This window comes from Chiloscyllium plagiosum, chromosome 10 (genome assembly GCF_004010195.1).
Source record: "Chiloscyllium plagiosum isolate BGI_BamShark_2017 chromosome 10, ASM401019v2, whole genome shotgun sequence".
NCBI classification, from domain to species: domain Eukaryota; kingdom Metazoa; phylum Chordata; class Chondrichthyes; order Orectolobiformes; family Hemiscylliidae; genus Chiloscyllium; species Chiloscyllium plagiosum.
In genome coordinates, this window is record NC_057719.1 from 14202980 (window position 1) to 14221500 (window position 18521).

At 42.8% G+C, this 18521-nt stretch overlaps 1 protein-coding gene across 1 annotated transcript in view; it reads right to left on the bottom strand.

The window, feature by feature from the left end:
- The window catches only part of LOC122553394 (latent-transforming growth factor beta-binding protein 2-like), a 366328-nt gene that overhangs the window by 37876 nt on the left and 309931 nt on the right, over positions 1-18521 (bottom strand). The window contains exons 26-27 of the mRNA XM_043697103.1: positions 10247-10390; positions 4946-5137 (exon numbers count right to left, since the gene is read on the bottom strand). Of these exons, the coding sequence (XP_043553038.1) occupies positions 4946-5137; positions 10247-10390 (336 nt within the window). The remainder of the gene's footprint in view (positions 1-4945; positions 5138-10246; positions 10391-18521) is intronic.

An 18521-nucleotide genomic window follows, 5' to 3' on the forward strand; every position in this document is an offset into this window, starting at 1 on the left:
ATTAGTGATCCAAAGGTCTGACCTAATGATCCATGGCTTCAAATCTCACCAAGGCAGTTGGAGAATCAAACTTAATGAATTAAATTACTCAGGAATAGAAATCTAGCATTCATAATAACAACAAGAAGGAACCGAATTTCTATAGTGCTTGCAATCCATTTTTTGTTATTCATTCATGGGATGAGGATGTTGCTGGCCTGGTCAACATTTAATGTCCATCCTTAATCGTCCAGAGGACAATTAAGAGTCAACCACATTGCTGTGGGTCTGGAGTCACATGTAGGCCAGACCAGGTAAGGATGACAGATTTGCTTCCCTAAAAGGCATTAGTGAACCAGGTGGATTTTTCCCACAATCGATTCACGGTCATCATTAGACTCTTCTTCTCAGATTTGTTTTTGCCAAATTCTGGCATCTGCCATGGCAGGATTCAACCCCAGATCTGCAGAACTTTACTCAGGTCTCTGGATTAACAGTCCAGTGATAACACTGCGAAGCCATTGCTTCCCCTTTATGTCACACGCAATCTCAGCCACCTATCATCTTGCTGTCTGATGACCTACACTGGGTAACAATTTCTCAATTTAAAAATTCTCATCCCATTTTCAAACACCCTCTCCTTGATCTCACTGCGCTCTCCCTTTATAATTGTTTCCAGAATGATGAGTCTCTAAAATATCTGCATTAATCTCCAATTCTGGCCTTATCCCAGAATCCATTAGCACTGAGGCACCATGGCATTGTACCTCTGTTAATTTTTTGAATGAACCAAGGCATGAATCGCATGACCACACATTTTTCCTGCTATTTTATTTTTTCTTCAAGTGTTTATGAATGGTCTTTTAAAGGTTTCTACTGAATCTGCTTCTGCTATTCAGTCAGTGGGTATATTCCTGATCACCTTAATTTGCTGTGTTAAAAAAATCTCAATTTCCTTTCTGGGCCTTTTTTGCCAATGATTATAAATCTAAGACCTCTGGTTACCAATTTTCCTGTCAGGGTTAAGTTTCTTCTTACTTACTCTCTCAAAGCTTATTATTTTAAAGAGCGTTCATATGTTTGAACGCTGGAGCTGTTTAACTTTGGTGCCGATATACACATTTTTCAGCAAGTGTCACATGTAGCAGGATTTCAGGACAAAACACACCAAGGGTAACTAGATCTCAGTCACAGACAGATATCGAGGTCCAAAACAGGGAGAGAATCTCAAGGAGGTGCACGCATACGAAAGCATTAGGAAGAAAATGCTTTAACTGTATTCTGCTTGATGGTAGGGAACTATTGTGAAATATCAGAAACATGACTTCATCCACAGATAGGAGAAAGTGAGGACTGCAGATTCTGGAGATCAGAGCTGAATTATTCAGGAAGGGCTCATGCCCGAAACGTTGATTCTCCTGTTCCTTGGATGCTGCCTGACCTGCTGCACTTTTCCAGCAACACATTTTCAGCTCTTCATCCACAGATATGCAATGTACATGGGGCACAGGAAGAGAGTTAGTTTAGAAACATGAAAAAAGATGACCACATGGTAAATGAAAAGACACAAAATGAGAATGTCTGGTTGGATACCTATACTATGACAAAAAAAAATGGTAAAAGTCACGAGATGTGCAGAAGAAAGTTAAAGACAAGAAAGACATGTGAAAATAGCAAAGATGTTTTTAAGTCAACCAAATATAAATTGGAACAGTCAAGTGGTTCACAGACGAATTTGACAAATATAATACATGACAATTTCCTCATTTATAACAGGCGTGCTACATGGAGCAGTGCAGCAGACAGCAAAGAAGGTTACCCTGGATCAGATGGGCCAATGGGCTGAGGAGTGGCAGATGGAGTTTAATTTAAATAAACATGAGGTACTGCATTTTGGAAAGGCAAATCAGGGGGAGGACTTATATAATTAATTGTAAGGTCCTGGGGAGTGTTGCTGAACAAAGAGACCTTGGAGTACATGTTACTTGCAGGTAGACAAGATAGGGAAGAAGTTGTTTGATGTGCTTTCATTTATTGGTCAGAGCATCAAGTCTAATAATTGGGAGGTCATGTTACGGCTATTCAGGACATTGGTTAGGCCACTTCTAGAATATCGTGTGCAATTCCGGTCTCCCTCCTATGGGAAGGATGTTGTGAAACTTGAAAGGGTACAGAAAAAGATGTTGCCAGGGTTGGACGGTTTGATCTATAGGGAGAGACTGAATAGGCTGGGGCTGTGTTCTCTGGATTGTCGGAGGCTGAGGAGTGACCTTACAGAAGCTTATAAAATCATAAGAGGCATGGATAAGGTGAATAGACTAGGTCGTTTCCCTGGGGTGGGGAGTCAAGAAGAAGATGTCATAGGTTCAGGGTGAGAGGGGAAAGATGTAAAAGGGACCAAAGGGGTTACATTTTCACGCAGAGAATGGTGAATGTATGGAATGAGCTGCCAGAGGAACTAGTAGAGGCTGGTACAATTACAAAATCTAAGAGGCATCTGGATATGTATATGATTAGGAAGGGTTAAGAGGGACATGGGTCAAATGCTGGCAAATGAGACTAGATTAGATTAGGATATCTGGACGGCATGAACGAGTTGGACTGGAGGGTCTGTTTCTGTGCTGTACATATCTACAAATCTATGACCCCAATTTGATACTGGTAACTTACACCAGATAACACACAAAAATGGGAGTATTACCACATTGCTGTGGGTCTGGAGGCACATATAGGTCAGGCGAGGTATGAGTGGCAGTTTTATTCCCTCAGGGTCAATAGTGAACCAGACGGGACTTTTTTCCTGGCAATCATCATTCGTCAGATGACAGGGAATCCTCTGAGCACTCGGTCGCTGGAATTCACTGGGGTCTTCATGTTGAAGCTTTTATTGTGCAAGATTTTCAAGGCAGGTGAGGCAATGTGGATTGGCAGGATTGCACTTTGACATGCTAATAAACATACAAGTGTTGGGTTTGGTACATTTTAAGAGGTATTTTGTTGAAGTGGCCAGGGAAATGATGTGCTTACGAGATTTGACTGAAGCTCCTCCAGATATTTTTTGATCAACCTGTCCAGAGGTGTCACAACACACCACTGGAGAAGGTGGAACTGGAGCCCGGGCCTTCTGATCGAGAGGTAGGATCACTACCATAATGCCACAAACTGACAGACAAATTAATTAATTGTAACAGGTAATTCACATTAGACAGACACAACTGCAATCTGTCAGAGGACTTCCAATGAGATGGAACTCAACCAAGAATCATTCATGCTAAACAGTGAATGTTAGATAAATTTTAAAAGAAATCTCTATTAACTTACTTTATAACACTGACATTGTAGAGAAAGCATATAAAGAGCATCTATTTTTAGTTAATTGTACTGAATATGCAATGCGATTTTTCAAGAGTGAAAGCAAGAATTTCCTAATCTTGCTTTCTGTCACAACATTTTATTAGCTGTCATCATCCTTCTGCTGTAATATATCTTTCATCTGCTATAAAATTAATCATTATTTCCAATATTCCAGCATTCAGCAATCATGTTTTTTTATAACATCTGTTAACTGATTATTGATGTAAAAATCCTGGGGACAGTTTTTCATTAATATTCTTGAATATAAAGCTTTATTATAGATTTTGCACAGTTATAGTTAGTTGCTGAACGAAGAAAGTGAAATAAATCTCAGTTCAAAAAATATCGATTAGCTATTTTGGGCTGGAATGTATGAAATTGAATACAATGTTGTTTACAATGCTGACTTTGATCTTAGAGATGTACAGTTTTATGATGAGCAAAAGAATAATAAAGCGGTATCGTACTGGGCAAAGCAATGATCAATGAATGACTCTTACTTCTATGGTGGAGAGTGGGGAGGGAATGCTCTGGCATCACGGTGCACTGGTCATGTGACAACTAACCAGCCGGATTCAGGAAAGGTCAGTCTATTTAGAGAACTGAATGGTACTCCTCGTACATAAGTAATCGCTTTGCTGGATATTTAACTGAAACTATTTACATGGCGGAGTAGATTTCTGCCATGCTTCCAGCAGTGCTGGAAGGGCAGCAGTTCTCAGCAAGTACTCCTCTGGCAGGGAGGAGGGAAGAATTCCTACTGTCAGGCCCAACACTTGCATGTTAATGTTGAGAGTGTGGTGCTGGAAATGCACAGCAAGTCAGGCAGCATTCGAGGAGCAGGAAAATCGACTTTTGGAGGGCTTTTGTCCTTCAAACTCTGATCTCCAGCATCTGCAGTCCTTACTTTCGCCTACTTGTATGCTAATTACCACAGCAAACTGCAATCCTACCAATCCATATTGCCTCACCCGCCCCGGAAATCTTGTCCTGCAAAACCTTCAAACACGAAGACCCCAGAGAATTCCAGCGACTGAGTGCTCAGAGGATTCCCTGTCATCTGACCCACGTCGATTGTCAGGAAAAACCCCACCTGGTTCATTAATGTCCTTTAGGGAAGGAAACTGCTATTCTTACCTGGTCACAGCAATGTGATTGACTCTTAACTGGCCCCTCTCCGTAATTAGGGATGGGAAATAAATGCTGACCTAGCCAGTGATGCCCTCATCTCATGAATGAATTTTTAAAAAGTCACCTCTTGCAAAGCTTTCAAATTCATTTCTTCAGTCTGACAAATCTGTCACGTGCTGGCACAAGACTGCATTGACAACAAAAACGGAAAGAACTGCGGATGCTGTAAATTAGAAACAGGAACACAAAACACTGGAAAAGCTCAGCAGGTCTGACAGCATCTGTGGAGAGAAATCGGAATTAACATTTCAGGCCTCATTCTGACAAAGAGTCACTCAATCTGAAACGTTCACTCTGGTTTCTCTCCACAGATGTTGCCAGACCTGTTCCAGTAATGGCTGTATTAGCAGATATTCATTTGACATTTTACATATGTCTCATGATGTTACAGCACAAGCACACATCTTGAGAATGGTTTTACCTGTGTTGATCATGGGACAAGGGTGAACTTCACAGTTATCACCCCAACCGAGTCCAACAGTACAGCAGCATTCTTCCTTTGTGATGTTTCGGGACAGCAAATTATCGCAGAAGTTCTCATCATTCAGATTGTAGTAGCATGCCTTCAAATCCCCCTTTGCAGGAGCTGGCATCATGGACACTGGTGTCTGTTCTGTTGTAGTGGACATGAATAGATGTGAAATACAATTTATCAGGATTACAGCAAATACTAAATACATTGCTCAAGTTACTTTGTTCTCATTGGCAGAACCCATTTTTGTAGGTCAACTACGAAAGCCATGTCAACTGGCTATGATTCAGATGGTTCATTGTTTATATCCAAATGTTCACCAAAACAAATCCTATTGTGGCTGTACAGGACATTGGTTAGGCCGCTTTTGGAATACTGCGTTCACCTCTGGTCTCCCTGCTGTAGGAAGGATGTTGTGAAACTTGAAAAGGTTCGAGAAAGATTTACAAGGATGTTGCCAGGGTTGACAGGTTTGAGCTGCAGGGAGAGGCTGAACAGGCTGGGGCTGTTTCCTCTGGAGCATTGGAGACTGAGTAGGGTGACCTTCTAGAGGTTTATAAAATCATGAGGGGCATGGATAGGGTGAATAGCCAAGGTCTTTTCCTCAGGGTTGGTGAGTCCAAAACTAGAGGGCATAGATTTAAGGTGAGGGGGAAAGATTTAAAAGGGACCTAAGGTGTAGATTTTTCATGCAGAAGGTGGTGTGTGTATGGAATGAGCTGCCAGAGGAAGTGTGGAGGTTGGTACAATTGCAGCATTTAAAAGGCAGCTGGATGGATATATGAATAGGAACGACTTGGAGGGATATGGGCCGGGTGCTAGATTAATTTTGGATAACTGGTGGGCATGGTTGAATGGGGCCAAAGGATAAGTTTCCATGCTGTACATTTCTATGACTCCATATTGTTAACGGCGATGTGCCAAGTAAATGACCTACCTCAGTTCCAACTAAGTTTCTGACTAATTCAGATGGCAGCCTTAGCTCACTGGTCACATTGTTATCTGAGTCATAAAGTATTAAGTTCAAGCCTCACTTCAGAAACATGTGCTCTGCTCCAGATGAACCAGTCGGATGATGGCTGGAGACTGGATGAATCCTGGGTGATGTGCTACAAAACTCCTTCATAAGTCCCAAAGCACTGATGGGGATAGCTTGAGAAGTTTGAACATCCAAAGGGCCATTTCCCCTAATCCCGATCCCTGGGATTTTCCAAAACATTCTCCAACTCAGAGGTAGAATTGGAGACTTTGTATAATTCCAACATAGTCCCTGGATAATTACCCAGGAAATTTTGGCAAGGAAAAAAAAACATCCCAATCAAACTCTCAGGCAACTACAAACTGACCTCAAATCACTCAAAAGACCTGAAACCAACCTCCTGCTGATCCCCTGATAGTCCTCAACAACTAAACCCCATTCCCCCCAACCACCCCAATCCTCAGGCTCATCTGCTCCCCTGACCTGATCCAATCTCTGAGCTTACCTTACTCCCTCACATCCTGACTACAACCCCACCACAACCAACTGACGAAAAGCTATCCAGCTCAGTCAGAACAGACTGGTGATGAAGGCCGAGAGGAACGTTAAGTCCCCACAGCTTGCCAAGAGCAGCAGCTCCATTGTTCCCTGTGCTAGGACGGAGGGGGCTGGGGGGTGTTGGGGGGAGGTAGTGGGGTAGGCGTGTGCTTGTGCCAAGCAAGAATGGGAAAGGGCAGTGAGGCATCGGCTGTAAGGTGGGTTTGGAACAATTGCTGGTACAAACAGGCACCTGACAGCCTGATGACAAAAGGCTTCCTGCCCTTTTCCCAGTAAAGACCTCGGCAGCAGTATCTCATGCTCCATTCTTCAATGTTCATGGAGGGGAGAGGGAATACGTCAGAAGGTGAGGGGAGGGTAGGGATCTGGAGCAACATGGCTGATCAGGCAGTAGAATTAATAATGAGCAACAGGTCTTTTGTTAGTGTCATAAAGTCATAAGCATGGCCCAAACTTACCATGCCGAACATAATCCCAAACTAAACTAGTCCCACTGCCTGCCCCTGGCCCATATCCCTCCTAACCTTTCCTGTTCATGTACTTATCTCAGAGTCTTTTAAACGTTGTAACTGTGCCCACATCTACCACTTCCTCAGGAAGTCCATTCCACATGCGAACCACCCTCTGTGTAAAACGTTTACCTCTCATGTCTTTTTTAAATCTCTCTCCTCCCACCTTAAAAATATGCCCCCTAGTTTTGAAATCTGCCACCCTGGGGAATAGACATCTACCACTAAGCCTTTGATATTTTTAAATTTGTTTTAATTAATGTAGGAATTTAACAATGTGAAGCATTTCAAAATACAGGTTAGAATGTATCTTTTCTGATAAGTAGGCACGACAAAATCTTATTTCAGATTAAGCATTGATTTCATTTTTTACTTAAAGTTCTGATTTTTAGCAGTGACCTTGACTTTAAGTGGAACTTATTCAAAATATAATTTCCTGGACTCCATTGCTAACCTCATTGTTTAGGCACAATATTCAATCACTATCGCTGCCCGTGAAACCCCTCCTACACCTGAAGGAGGGTCACTGGACTCGTTTTTCACTTCACAGTTGCTGCCAGACCTTCTGAGTTTCTCCAGCACTTTCTGGTTTTGTTTGCTTCTGCTGCTACAGTAAGATGTCTTCGTGCGCCAGGACTGTAAGCAGTTATTTATGAGCTATCGTTAGACAGAGTAGATTTGACCTTTGCTTTTTTGGAAGAACCATTCCTGAATCAGCATTAACATTGTTTGTATGGGTCACTTTGCTTGCACTCGATTGGATTTTTTAATTAAACAATATCATTCCAAGTCAGTAGGGGGCAGGATTACCCTTGGCGAGAAAATAGAAACTTTTATTCAATAAACATAACTTCAGTAGTAACATCTGAAAAGGTACACTTCAGCTCAGTTCAAGTATCTGAGTTCACAAAGTTCAGTACATAACACGGCATTTAAGCCTGCCTCCATCTATTCATAATTATAAACACACACGACATCCGTAAACCTCTTTCAATTTCTGATATGATGTGGAGGTGCCGGTGTTGGACTGGGGTGGACAAGGCCAGAGGTCACACGCCACCAGGTTATAGACCAACAGGTTTATTTGAAATCACGAGTTTTTGGAGCGCTGTCCTCACTTCACCTGATGCAGGGGCAGCATTGTGATTTCAAGTAAACCTGTTTGACAATATCCTGGTGTCAGGTGACTTCTGATTGATGTCTGATAGAAAGAGCCACTGCCCTTATGCTCCTGCTAGTGCATGCGATACTCATCTCAGTTTATATCAACCAAGCCAATTTGCTTCTCTGCTAATTAGATTCAGATAAGAACATTTGGAAGCTCCTTTACTTAAACCAAGTTGGCAACACAGTGGCTCAGTGGTTAGTACTGCTACCTTACAGCACTAGGGACGTGGGTTCGATTCCAGCCTCATGTGACCGTCTATGTGGAGTTTGCACATTCTCCTCATGTCTGCGTGGTTTCCCTCCAGGTGCTCCGGTTTCCTCCCACAGTCCAAAGATGTGCAATTCAGGTGGATTGGCCATTCTAAATTGCCCATTTCGTGCAGGCTAGGTGGATTAGCTATGGGTAAATATGGAGTTACAGGGATAGGAAGTGGTTAATGTTGGTCTGGGTGGGATGCTCTTTGGAGGGCTGGTGGGAACTCAATAGGCCAAATGGCCTGCTTCCACACTATAGGGATTCCATGATTGTATAAAGCATGAATTGCAGTTAGATTGTTTGTAAATGTAGAGATATTTTCCTTTCATTTTAGGGGCAGTTTCATCACTGAGGAAACCTGTAAAAGTAGTAGATTCAGAGCTAGACCAGAGGGGGGCAGCAGGATCAAGGAGGAAGACAGCTGTTCATCGAGCACATGCGGCTTTCCACTTTAAAATTCATAGCGTTTAGGTATATGGACCTCAGAAGTCATTCAGAGTCATTGGATGTTTGGAATTTAATAGATTGGGATTATATCATGTGGTTGAGATTTTTGTATCATGGTGGCAAGGAAGAGAATGCTCTGACAACATTTGGGCCAGATTTTCCAATTGAATTGGGAACTAAGCACCTGGGAGGAATTTTGTCCTAAATTATTGTGGTCTTTAAATGCAAATAGTATGATTGGCTAGCAAGTGGCCTTAGCACCAGAACTCCTTCACTCAAAAGACATTAATTAACCCGATCGGTTTTTTGATAGTTGGGCGAACTTTTTAAAATCAGTTTTATTTCATTCGCTCTTGGCCAGAATTTATTACCCATCCCTAATTGCCCAAAGGGCAGTTAAAAGTCAACCACACATCTGTGGGTCTGGAGTCGTATGTAGTCCAGACCAGGTAAGGATGGCAGTTTCCTTCCCTGAAGGACACTAGTGAACCAGATGGGATTTTCCAACAATCATTTCATGATCATCATTAGACACTTATTTCCAGGCTCTTATTATTAATTCAAATTTCACCATCTGCCATGGCAGGATTCAAACCCAGGTCTCCTGGATGAGTTTCTGGATGAATAAATTAGCGATAATACCACAAGGCCATTGCCTCCCAGTGTGTATAACCCTGGAGTTTGAAATGCTACTGGATGACATTACCATGACTGCACTGCCTCTCCTTTCCTGTCTATTTAAAGAGACTCCCCTGGGAGCAGTAATTCTAATGACAGAGGATATATGAAGCACACAGATCTTTGATATTGGACACTAGACAATAGTTAAAGTCAATATAGCTATTTTCACCCACTTCGTGTTTAACATCTGGGGTGTTAAAGGCTTCTCCAGCTGTCTATCCGCACAGCCCTGAGTGCACCTCATTGAGAGTGAGTGTGTAAGCGTGTGTGCATGCACGCCTGTGAGTGTGTGTGTGTATGTATATGTGTGTAAATGTGTATCTGTGTGTGTGTATGTGTATAGATTTGTGTTTGTGTGGTGGGGTGGGGTTGGGGCTTAAGAAGCCATGCAATGTTTTGGCCTTGCCTGTTATTTGTACTCCAGATAGAGTGAAATAGTGTATGTTGGCAACATGAATGAAATACCACACAGATCCATGATGAAAACAGCTAACCTGTCTTTTCTATTCAACCTGTTCAGAGATGTAATTACACATCTCTGGAACAGGTAGGACTGAACCCGGATCTCTCAATCCAGGGGTAAGGGCACGACCACTGCACCACAGGAGGGCACTTAACTAATTGTTGTTTCTCTACGTTCCAATTGAACTTACCCATTGTTACCCGAGGGTGGCACTGTCCTCTTGCTGGGTCAAAGTCTTCATTCTCATCCATGCACACACAGAAGAAGGATCCTTCATAATTTTCACAGAGGGCTGTTCCACAGACTCCATTCATCATCTCACATTCATTGACATCTATAAATTGAGAACAAGTGATTTTCTTTAATTAAAATATCTACATACTCCAACTGCCTAATAGCAATAGATGAGATTCCTGACAAGACAATGGCACCTTTAAGAGGAGAAAATTTGCCGACTATTCCTGGTCTAGTCTACAAGTGACTCCAGAACCACAGCAATGCATCTGACTCATAAGTGCTCTCTGAAAAGACCAAAGAAACCATTCAGCTTTTTTTTCAAACCACTCTAAATAATAAATACCACATGGACTGTAGCAAGGAAGCAGCTCATCATCACCTTCTCAAGGGTATTTAGGGATGGGCAACATATACTGGCCTTGCCAGTAGTGCCAACACCCCATGGATGTACAAAATAAGTTATACCATGTTCAGATTTACCCCTTCTGCAAGAGATATTTTAAGTACATTATTTTACTTGACTCTGCGGCTTAATTATTCATCGAAATAAATATGTACTCATACTCGCAAGGATCATGTTCCACTAGCCACCTGTTCCTGGTTTTGTTGAGGAAGTCAGCAAACGAACTTTGTGCTGCTTCCTCATTTGTCCAAGTTTAGTTGAACAGACCCGATCTTTTTTTCTGTGTTTTTTTAAAACTGTGTTACGAAAAGAAAAAATAATTGTCTTAAAACCGGGGATTTACAAGGATGGTGGCATATTTTGAACATGCAATACCTGTTCTGAACCCTTTCTGTGTAGCTGTGCAGATGAACCAGAGAAAAGGGCTTGTTTCCAAGTGAAACTGATTGTTTTTGTGGACCGGGACCAGTTATCAGTGATAGAAGTGCTCTACCCTCCCACATCGATTTGATTGGTTGTCAGGTAGCTCAACAGTTTGTGCCATGAGCAGGACACAGAGAAGCTTTGTCAGACCAGGACAGAAACCAGAAGGCTGGCAACAGCAGAAAACTATTGCAGTTTCTCTGGTGTAAGCCACTTTAAATCTGGAGAAAAGCAGCTTCTCTTTCTTTCAGAAGATGCTGTTAGGTTGTGACTTTGAATTGGCTAAGTCATGGACATTTCAGAAGGGATCCAGCCACCCTGTGCCTTTTGCAAACCAGTGGAAGCATTTGGAAAAAGGAATGTCGAGGACAAATCTTCAGATCAGTAAGAACCCAACACAGAGATCTTGTGAACAAAATCTATGGAACTGTTTTACAAATGTATTTTTTCACCAATTTATATTTGTTTGTGTGTGTATAAGGAGGAGTTTTAGAGTTTCAATTTGTAAAATTTAGTTTAATTCTTTACCTGTAGCTAGAATCTAATGATCTGTAATAAAGAGTGATTACTTATTAAATACAGAAGCCTGGATCTGAAAATCAAGCACAACAAACAGACATTGCTGGAGAAACTCAGCAAGTCTGGCAGCATCAGGTAGTTTGGGGATTTTTAAGTTCAAAAAAGCTGGACTTTTGTGACAACCCGAAGAAATCAGGGTGGGACAGTGAAAAGTTGAACATGGTCTATTCTGTTGGCTGGCTACATTCTCAACAATGTGCCTAACAGCTTGTGAGGTGAACATGTGTTTCAGCTCATGTTCAGCTCTTGAATGCAATGTGTTGCTCTTAAAATCAATGAACCATAGGGAGGTATTGCTGATTGCCAGGACTGCAAATATCTGATGTTGTAAACAAAACAAATGGAACATCAAAGCAGAGAGAGGTCTCCTACGTTCACGTGGCATTAGACACCTTGGAGTCATACAGTCATACACACATAAAATCATGCATACATAGAGTCATACATACTGAGTTTTGAAGGTCAACAGGAGGAGAGAGGCCAATTTTCTGCAGGGGAAATACAATTTCTGACTGTTATTCTAATCTTTTCACCTTTATTTGCTTTGAGCTATTACCTACACTACCTTTTGACTCAAGTCTTCCACTGCATTTAATTCTTTAAAGCACTTATGTCTATGCTGTGTAGCCTTTCCACAACAGCTCTGGCCCAGTGTGGTTTTGAGGCAGGTACTTTAATGATATGATTCCTTCTTTTCCCATTATGGTGCCAGGTTCCCGTGAAATGGAATTCTTTCTTTTCCAAACCACTCTTGTAGCCAGGTGTTTGTTACGCAATGGGGAGAAATAGCTCTGTAGAGGCCAGTATTCTGTCACCAAGTTACTCTTTGTTTACATGTACACGGTACCTGACACAGATCCAGCTCCCTCAGAGCCAGCTCTCAGAGTGAACAGAACCTCTGACACCCCTGTTTATATCTGTCAGCCAGGGCTCCCTGATTGGACCAGGTAAGAGCCCCAAGTCAGAGAATTCATTTTCTATGAGATCCACCAAGCTGAACTTGTTACAGCCACTACATGGAGGTGCCAGTATATCAAGTGCACATTGGTGCAATAGTTACTTTGCAAATTCTGCCTATCTCCCCAATAATATGTGGGGCCTATGATTTCCACTGGCTGCTCAATGGGAAATCTAACTAAGCTAACAAGGCATGACTCCATTCTCTCTGCTTAGAGAGCACACAATGAAGCAGCCTCTCTTCCTAGATAGAGTCCTTCACCTCCTGGCTGACTGAACAGTGTCACTGGGAAATGTTCTCCCTTTCACCCACTTCTTCTTGGAATGATGGTGTGGATGTTGAGTGCAACACGTTTTGTCGCATATATAAGCACATTTCTGTGTCCATTTTCTTGGTGAATCTGAGAAACCCCAGGCTGCTGAGTAAGGTGAAGACAGGAGGAGAAACAAACATAAATTGCTGGAGAAACTCAGCAGATTCTGGCTGCACCTGTGGAGAGAAAGCACTGTTAGCATTTCTTCAGAACTGACTGTAGACAGGAAAAGGTTGGTATATATGCTAAGGACAGGAGGTGGGGTGGTAAATGAGTAAACAATGGATAAAGATAGACTCCAGAGAGAACTGCAATGGAGCAGACGAAGGAATGGATAATGGTAAGCTGCGGAAAAAGGAAAGCTGATACCAAGGACCATTAGTGGATGAAATTGGGTTGACTGTGATAAGAGCAGCCCATGTGATGACAGGGTGAGGTGTGTGGGGGTGGATAGAAGACATAGAGGAAAGTGGTCAGGTCCTAAAATTATTGAACTCAATATTGAATCCTGAAGGCTGCAGGGTTCCCTGGCCAACATCTTTAGTTCAGGCCTGCTGCAGTACTCCAGTGGAGCTCAGTGCAAGCTGGAAGATCAATATCTTATTTCCTGCTTGCCAACTTAGCCAATTTTCCAGCCACATCAGTAATTTTCTGAAGTAACTCCAAAGTATCCTGTCACCAAGTCACCCTTTATTTACATGTGGATTGTTCTTGTCATTGATCCAATTCCCTCAGAGCCAGCTGTCAGAGTGAACAGGATGTCTGACTCTCCTGTTTATTTATTTATTTTTTTTAAGAACATTCGAAAGCTGATTGGAGGCTGATATTTAGATTAGATTAGATTCCCTACAGTGTAGAAACAGGCCCTTCGGCCCAACAAGTCCACACCGACCCGCCGAAGCGTAACCCACCCAGACCTATTCCCCTGCATTTACCCCTTCACCTAACACTACAGGCAATTGAGCATGGCCAATTTGCCTAACCTGCACATTTTTTGGATTGTGGGAGGAAACCGGAGCACCCGGAGGAAACCCACGCAGACACGGGGAGAATGTGCAAGGTCCACACAGTCAGTCGCCTGAGGCGGAATTGAACCCGGGTCTCTAGCGCTGTGAGGCAACAGTGCTAACCACTGTGCCACCGTGCCGCCCACTCTTCTGTTTATATCCATCAGCCAGGAGTCCCTGATTGGTCAAGATTAACTGCCTCAATCAGAGAACTCATATTCTATAAGGTCTATCTGGCTGACCTCACTACAATCACTACACTTTCCTTAAATTCCATGGGCTTATGCTTAAATCTCTTTATCAAAAGCCTTCTGGACATCCTTAAAAGCTGCTTTGTGGCCCTGTGCTGGTCTTTGTATCTTTCCCAGTTAACAAGATCCATGCTATTCTTTGTATTTTTATCAGCCCTTTCATTGAGTTTTATGCTGTTCCTTATCTATTTGGGTTGTCTATGGCTCTTTTTTTCTGTGAAGTGGAGCTTTTCCCTCTCAGGGGTATAAACTGGCTTGGTATTACCTACCAAGGTATGAGCAATGATTGGGCCTAACAATGGAGCCATGCCCCGCTATGTCTTCGAAAATGAAGCATCGGAATCCCTTGTTAAAGAGACTTTAATGAGAGTTGGTGACACACAGTATCATTAACTGCATCGTCCATGTAAAATGCAGTCTGCTCAACCTCAATTTATCTGTTAATTCATTGTAAGGCATGTTAATCCTGACTGTTAAAGGTTAAATTGTATATAAAGTAATGTAAAGTCACTATTGTCTTACAGAACATAGAGCTGCTCTCTCATTCAATAGAAACAACTGGTGGTGATTTAATCTGAGGGTCACCACGTCTCAGGCAAGGGGAGAGATTGAGAAGGAGAGTCCTTCATGGTAACCTCAGCCGATGCAGTAATTGAACCCACACTGTCAGTAAATATATTTTAGAATATATTTTGCATGCTTTGGCTATGTCTGAGTTGAATTGAGCATTTTGGAGTGATTTGTTGTTGTGAAGTTTGGCGAGCTCTCTCACAGTATCTTAAGGAAACTCATCTCATTAGTTATTTACCCCACAACTTCTGCTTCTCTCACCACCGACTTCTGCCCCATCTTACCATTTCCTTGCAGCGCACCCTAGACATGACTGACCGGACCAATGGTAAATGATTCCCCTTGGGATGGCCTGGCAGGATGGCCTGCTGCTCAATTCCTGGGTTAAAACGGGAAAGAGCCCTTGACCGTGAGCCTCCCAGATGGATGACTGACTGTGTCAAAGCCCCTTGACTGTGGCCGTGACTGATGATGCTTGGACCCCCTGACCGACAATGGATTCCTTGGATAGATTGAACATTATTCCCCATCATTTATTGACATGGCCAATGAATGTGCAGTCTGCTTGGAACTGGGGCAGCTGGTACATGCTGACAGCGTTCGATTAACATCTTGCTGTATCATTCACGAAGGTGCCCTCCCTACACTGAGACAGGCATACTGTCTTTGTGTCTGTGCTAAAGAGCCCATCCGAATAGCAGTAATAAAAGCCTCTGGCTATGGTAGAAGTACCAGTGCACTAACAGGCAAGGTATGGATGCTGTGGGTAGATGCAAAGTGAGTGCTAAGAGACAGAGTAAGCAGCTTTGAGAAGCAGCTTGACTCAATCCATGAGTTGGTGCTTGCGTGCCAAGTGTCCATGCTGCAGTGTTTCAATTCCAGTTTCTGGTATGGCCTTCAAGACAAGACTGTGCTTTCTGAGCATTTTGGTAGTGAATGGCCATGATGGGCTGGCAGATGCCAATGTCTGTGGAGGAAGGGTACAACTGGTGCCTATGGATTGTGCCCTGAGATAGAGTCATAGAGATGTACAGCATGGAAACAGACCCTTCAGTCCAACGATCCATGCCGACCAGATATCCCAACCCAATCTAGTCCCACCTGCCAGCACCCAGACCATATCCCTCCAAACCCTTCCTATTCATAAAACCATCCAAATGCCTCATAAATGTTGCAATTGTACCAGCCTCCACCACATCCTCTGGCAGCTCATTCCATACACGTACCACTCTCTGTGTGAAAAAGTTGCCCTGTAGGTCTCTTTTATATCTTTCCCCTCTCACCCTAAACCTATGCCCTCTAGTTCTGGACTCCCCGACCCCAGGGAAAAGACTTTGCCTATTTACCCTATTCATGCCCCTCATAATTTTGTAAACCTCTATAAGGTTACCCCCTCAGCCTCCGCGCTCCAGGGAAAACAGCCCCAGCCTGTTCAGCCTCTCCCTGTAGCTCAGATGCTCCAACCCTGGCAACATCCTTGTAAATCTTTTCTGAACCCTTTCAAGTTTCACAACATCTTTCCGATAGGAAGGAGACCAGAACTGCATGCAATATTCCAAAAGTGGCCTAACCAATGTCCTGTACAGTTGCAACATGACCTCCCAACTCCTGTACTCAATACTCTGACTGATAAAGGAAAGCATACCAAATGCCTTCTTCACTATCCTATCTACCTGTGACTCCACTTTCAAGGAGCTATGAACCTGCACTCCAAGGTCTCTTTGTTCAGCAACACTTCCTAGGACCTTACCATTAAGTGTATAAGTCCTGCTAAGATTTGCTTTCCCTAAGCGCAGCACCTTGCATTTATCTGAATTAAACTCATAATTTGAGGAGTTTAATTCTCAGCCCACTACACTCAGCCACTTCTCAGCCCACTGGCCCATCTGGTCAAGATCCTGTTGTAATCTGAGGTAAGCCTCTTCGCTGTCCACTGCACCTCCAATTTTGGTGTCATCTGCAAACTTACTAATTGTACCTCTTATGCTCGCATCCAAATCATTTATGTAAATGACAAAAAATAGAGGACCCAGCACCGACCCTTGTGGCACTCCACTCGTCACAGGCCTCCTGTCTGAAAAACAACCCTCCACCACCACCCTCTGTCTTCTACCTTTGAGCCAGTTCTGTATCCAAATGGCTAGTTCTCCCTTTATTCCGTGAGATCTAACCTTGTTAACCAGTCTCCCATGGACAACCTTGTCAAACGCCTTACTGAAGTCCATATAGATCACATCTACCCCTCTGACCTCATCAATCCTCTTTGTTACTTCCTCAAAAAACTCAATCAAGTTTGTGAGACATGATTTCCCATGCACAAAGCCATGTTGACTATCCCTAATCAGTCCTTGCCTTTCCAAATACATGTACATCCTGTCCCTCAGGATTCCCTCCAACAACAGGCTCACTGGTCTATAGTTACCTGGCTTGTCCTTACTACCCTTCTTAAACAGTGGCACTATGTTAGCCAACCTCCAGTCTTCTAGCACCTCACTTGTGACTATCGATGATACAAATATCTCAGCAAGAGGCCCAGCAATCACTTCTCTTGCTTCCCATAGAGTTCTAGGGTACACCTGATCAGTTCCTGGGGCCTTATCCATTTTTATGCGTTTCAAGACATCCAGCACTTCCTCCTCTGTAATATGGACATTTTGCAAGATGTCACCACCTATTTCCCTACAGTCTATATCAAACATATCCTTTTCCACAGTAAATACTGATGCAAAATACTCATTTGAAATCTCCTCCATTTTCTGTGGCTCCACACAAAGGCCGCCTTGTTGATCTTTGACAGGCCCTATTCTCTCCCTAGTTACCCTTTTGTCCTTAATGTATTTGCAAAAACTCTTTGGATTCTCCTTAATTTTATTTGCCAAAACTATCTCATGTCCCCTTTTTGCCCTCCTGATTTCCCTCTTAAGTATACTCCTACTTCCTTTACACTCTTCTAAGAATTCACTCGATCTATCCTGTCTATACCTGACATGTGCTTCCTTCTTTTTCTTTACGAAACCCTCAATTCCTTTAGTCATCCAGCATTCCCTATACCTACCAGCCTTTCCTTTCACCCTAACAGGAATATACATTCTCTGGATTCTCGTTATCTCATTTCTGAAAACTTCCCATTGTCCAGCCGTCCGTTTACCTGCGAACATCTACCCCCAATCACCTTTCGAAAGATCTTGCCTAATACCGTCAAAATTGGCCTTTCTCCAGATGTTGTTATCCAGTGTCCAGCATGGAGGTCATTCAGAGCTTGGGCTCAACTGAACCCGCCAGATATACAAGTGTGGTTTCCTTGTTGAATTTTGCTGACCTCTAGCTTTGTCGAGTTCAATGAGGTGGGAGGCTGAATACTTTGTCAAGGAGAATACAAGCACTGAATGTTACTTAAATGGAAATAAAAGACTGCAGAAAGCTTCAGCAGAGAGAGATTTGGAGGCCCTTGTGCATAAATCACAATGAGGTAGCATCCAAATTAATAGGGAAGGCAAATGGGATGTTGGTCAGTAATTCCAAGGGAATGGAGTATAAAAATAGGGAAGTCTTTCTAAAATAATACAAACCACCTTTTAGACTACACATCGAATAATGTTCATAGTTGTGGTTGCCTTATCTAAGGAAAGATAAACTGTCATTGGAGGCTGTCCAAAGAAGGTTGTTCCTGAATAGGGAGGAATCGTCTTACAAAGAGAGATTGTGTAGTCTGGGTCTGTACTCA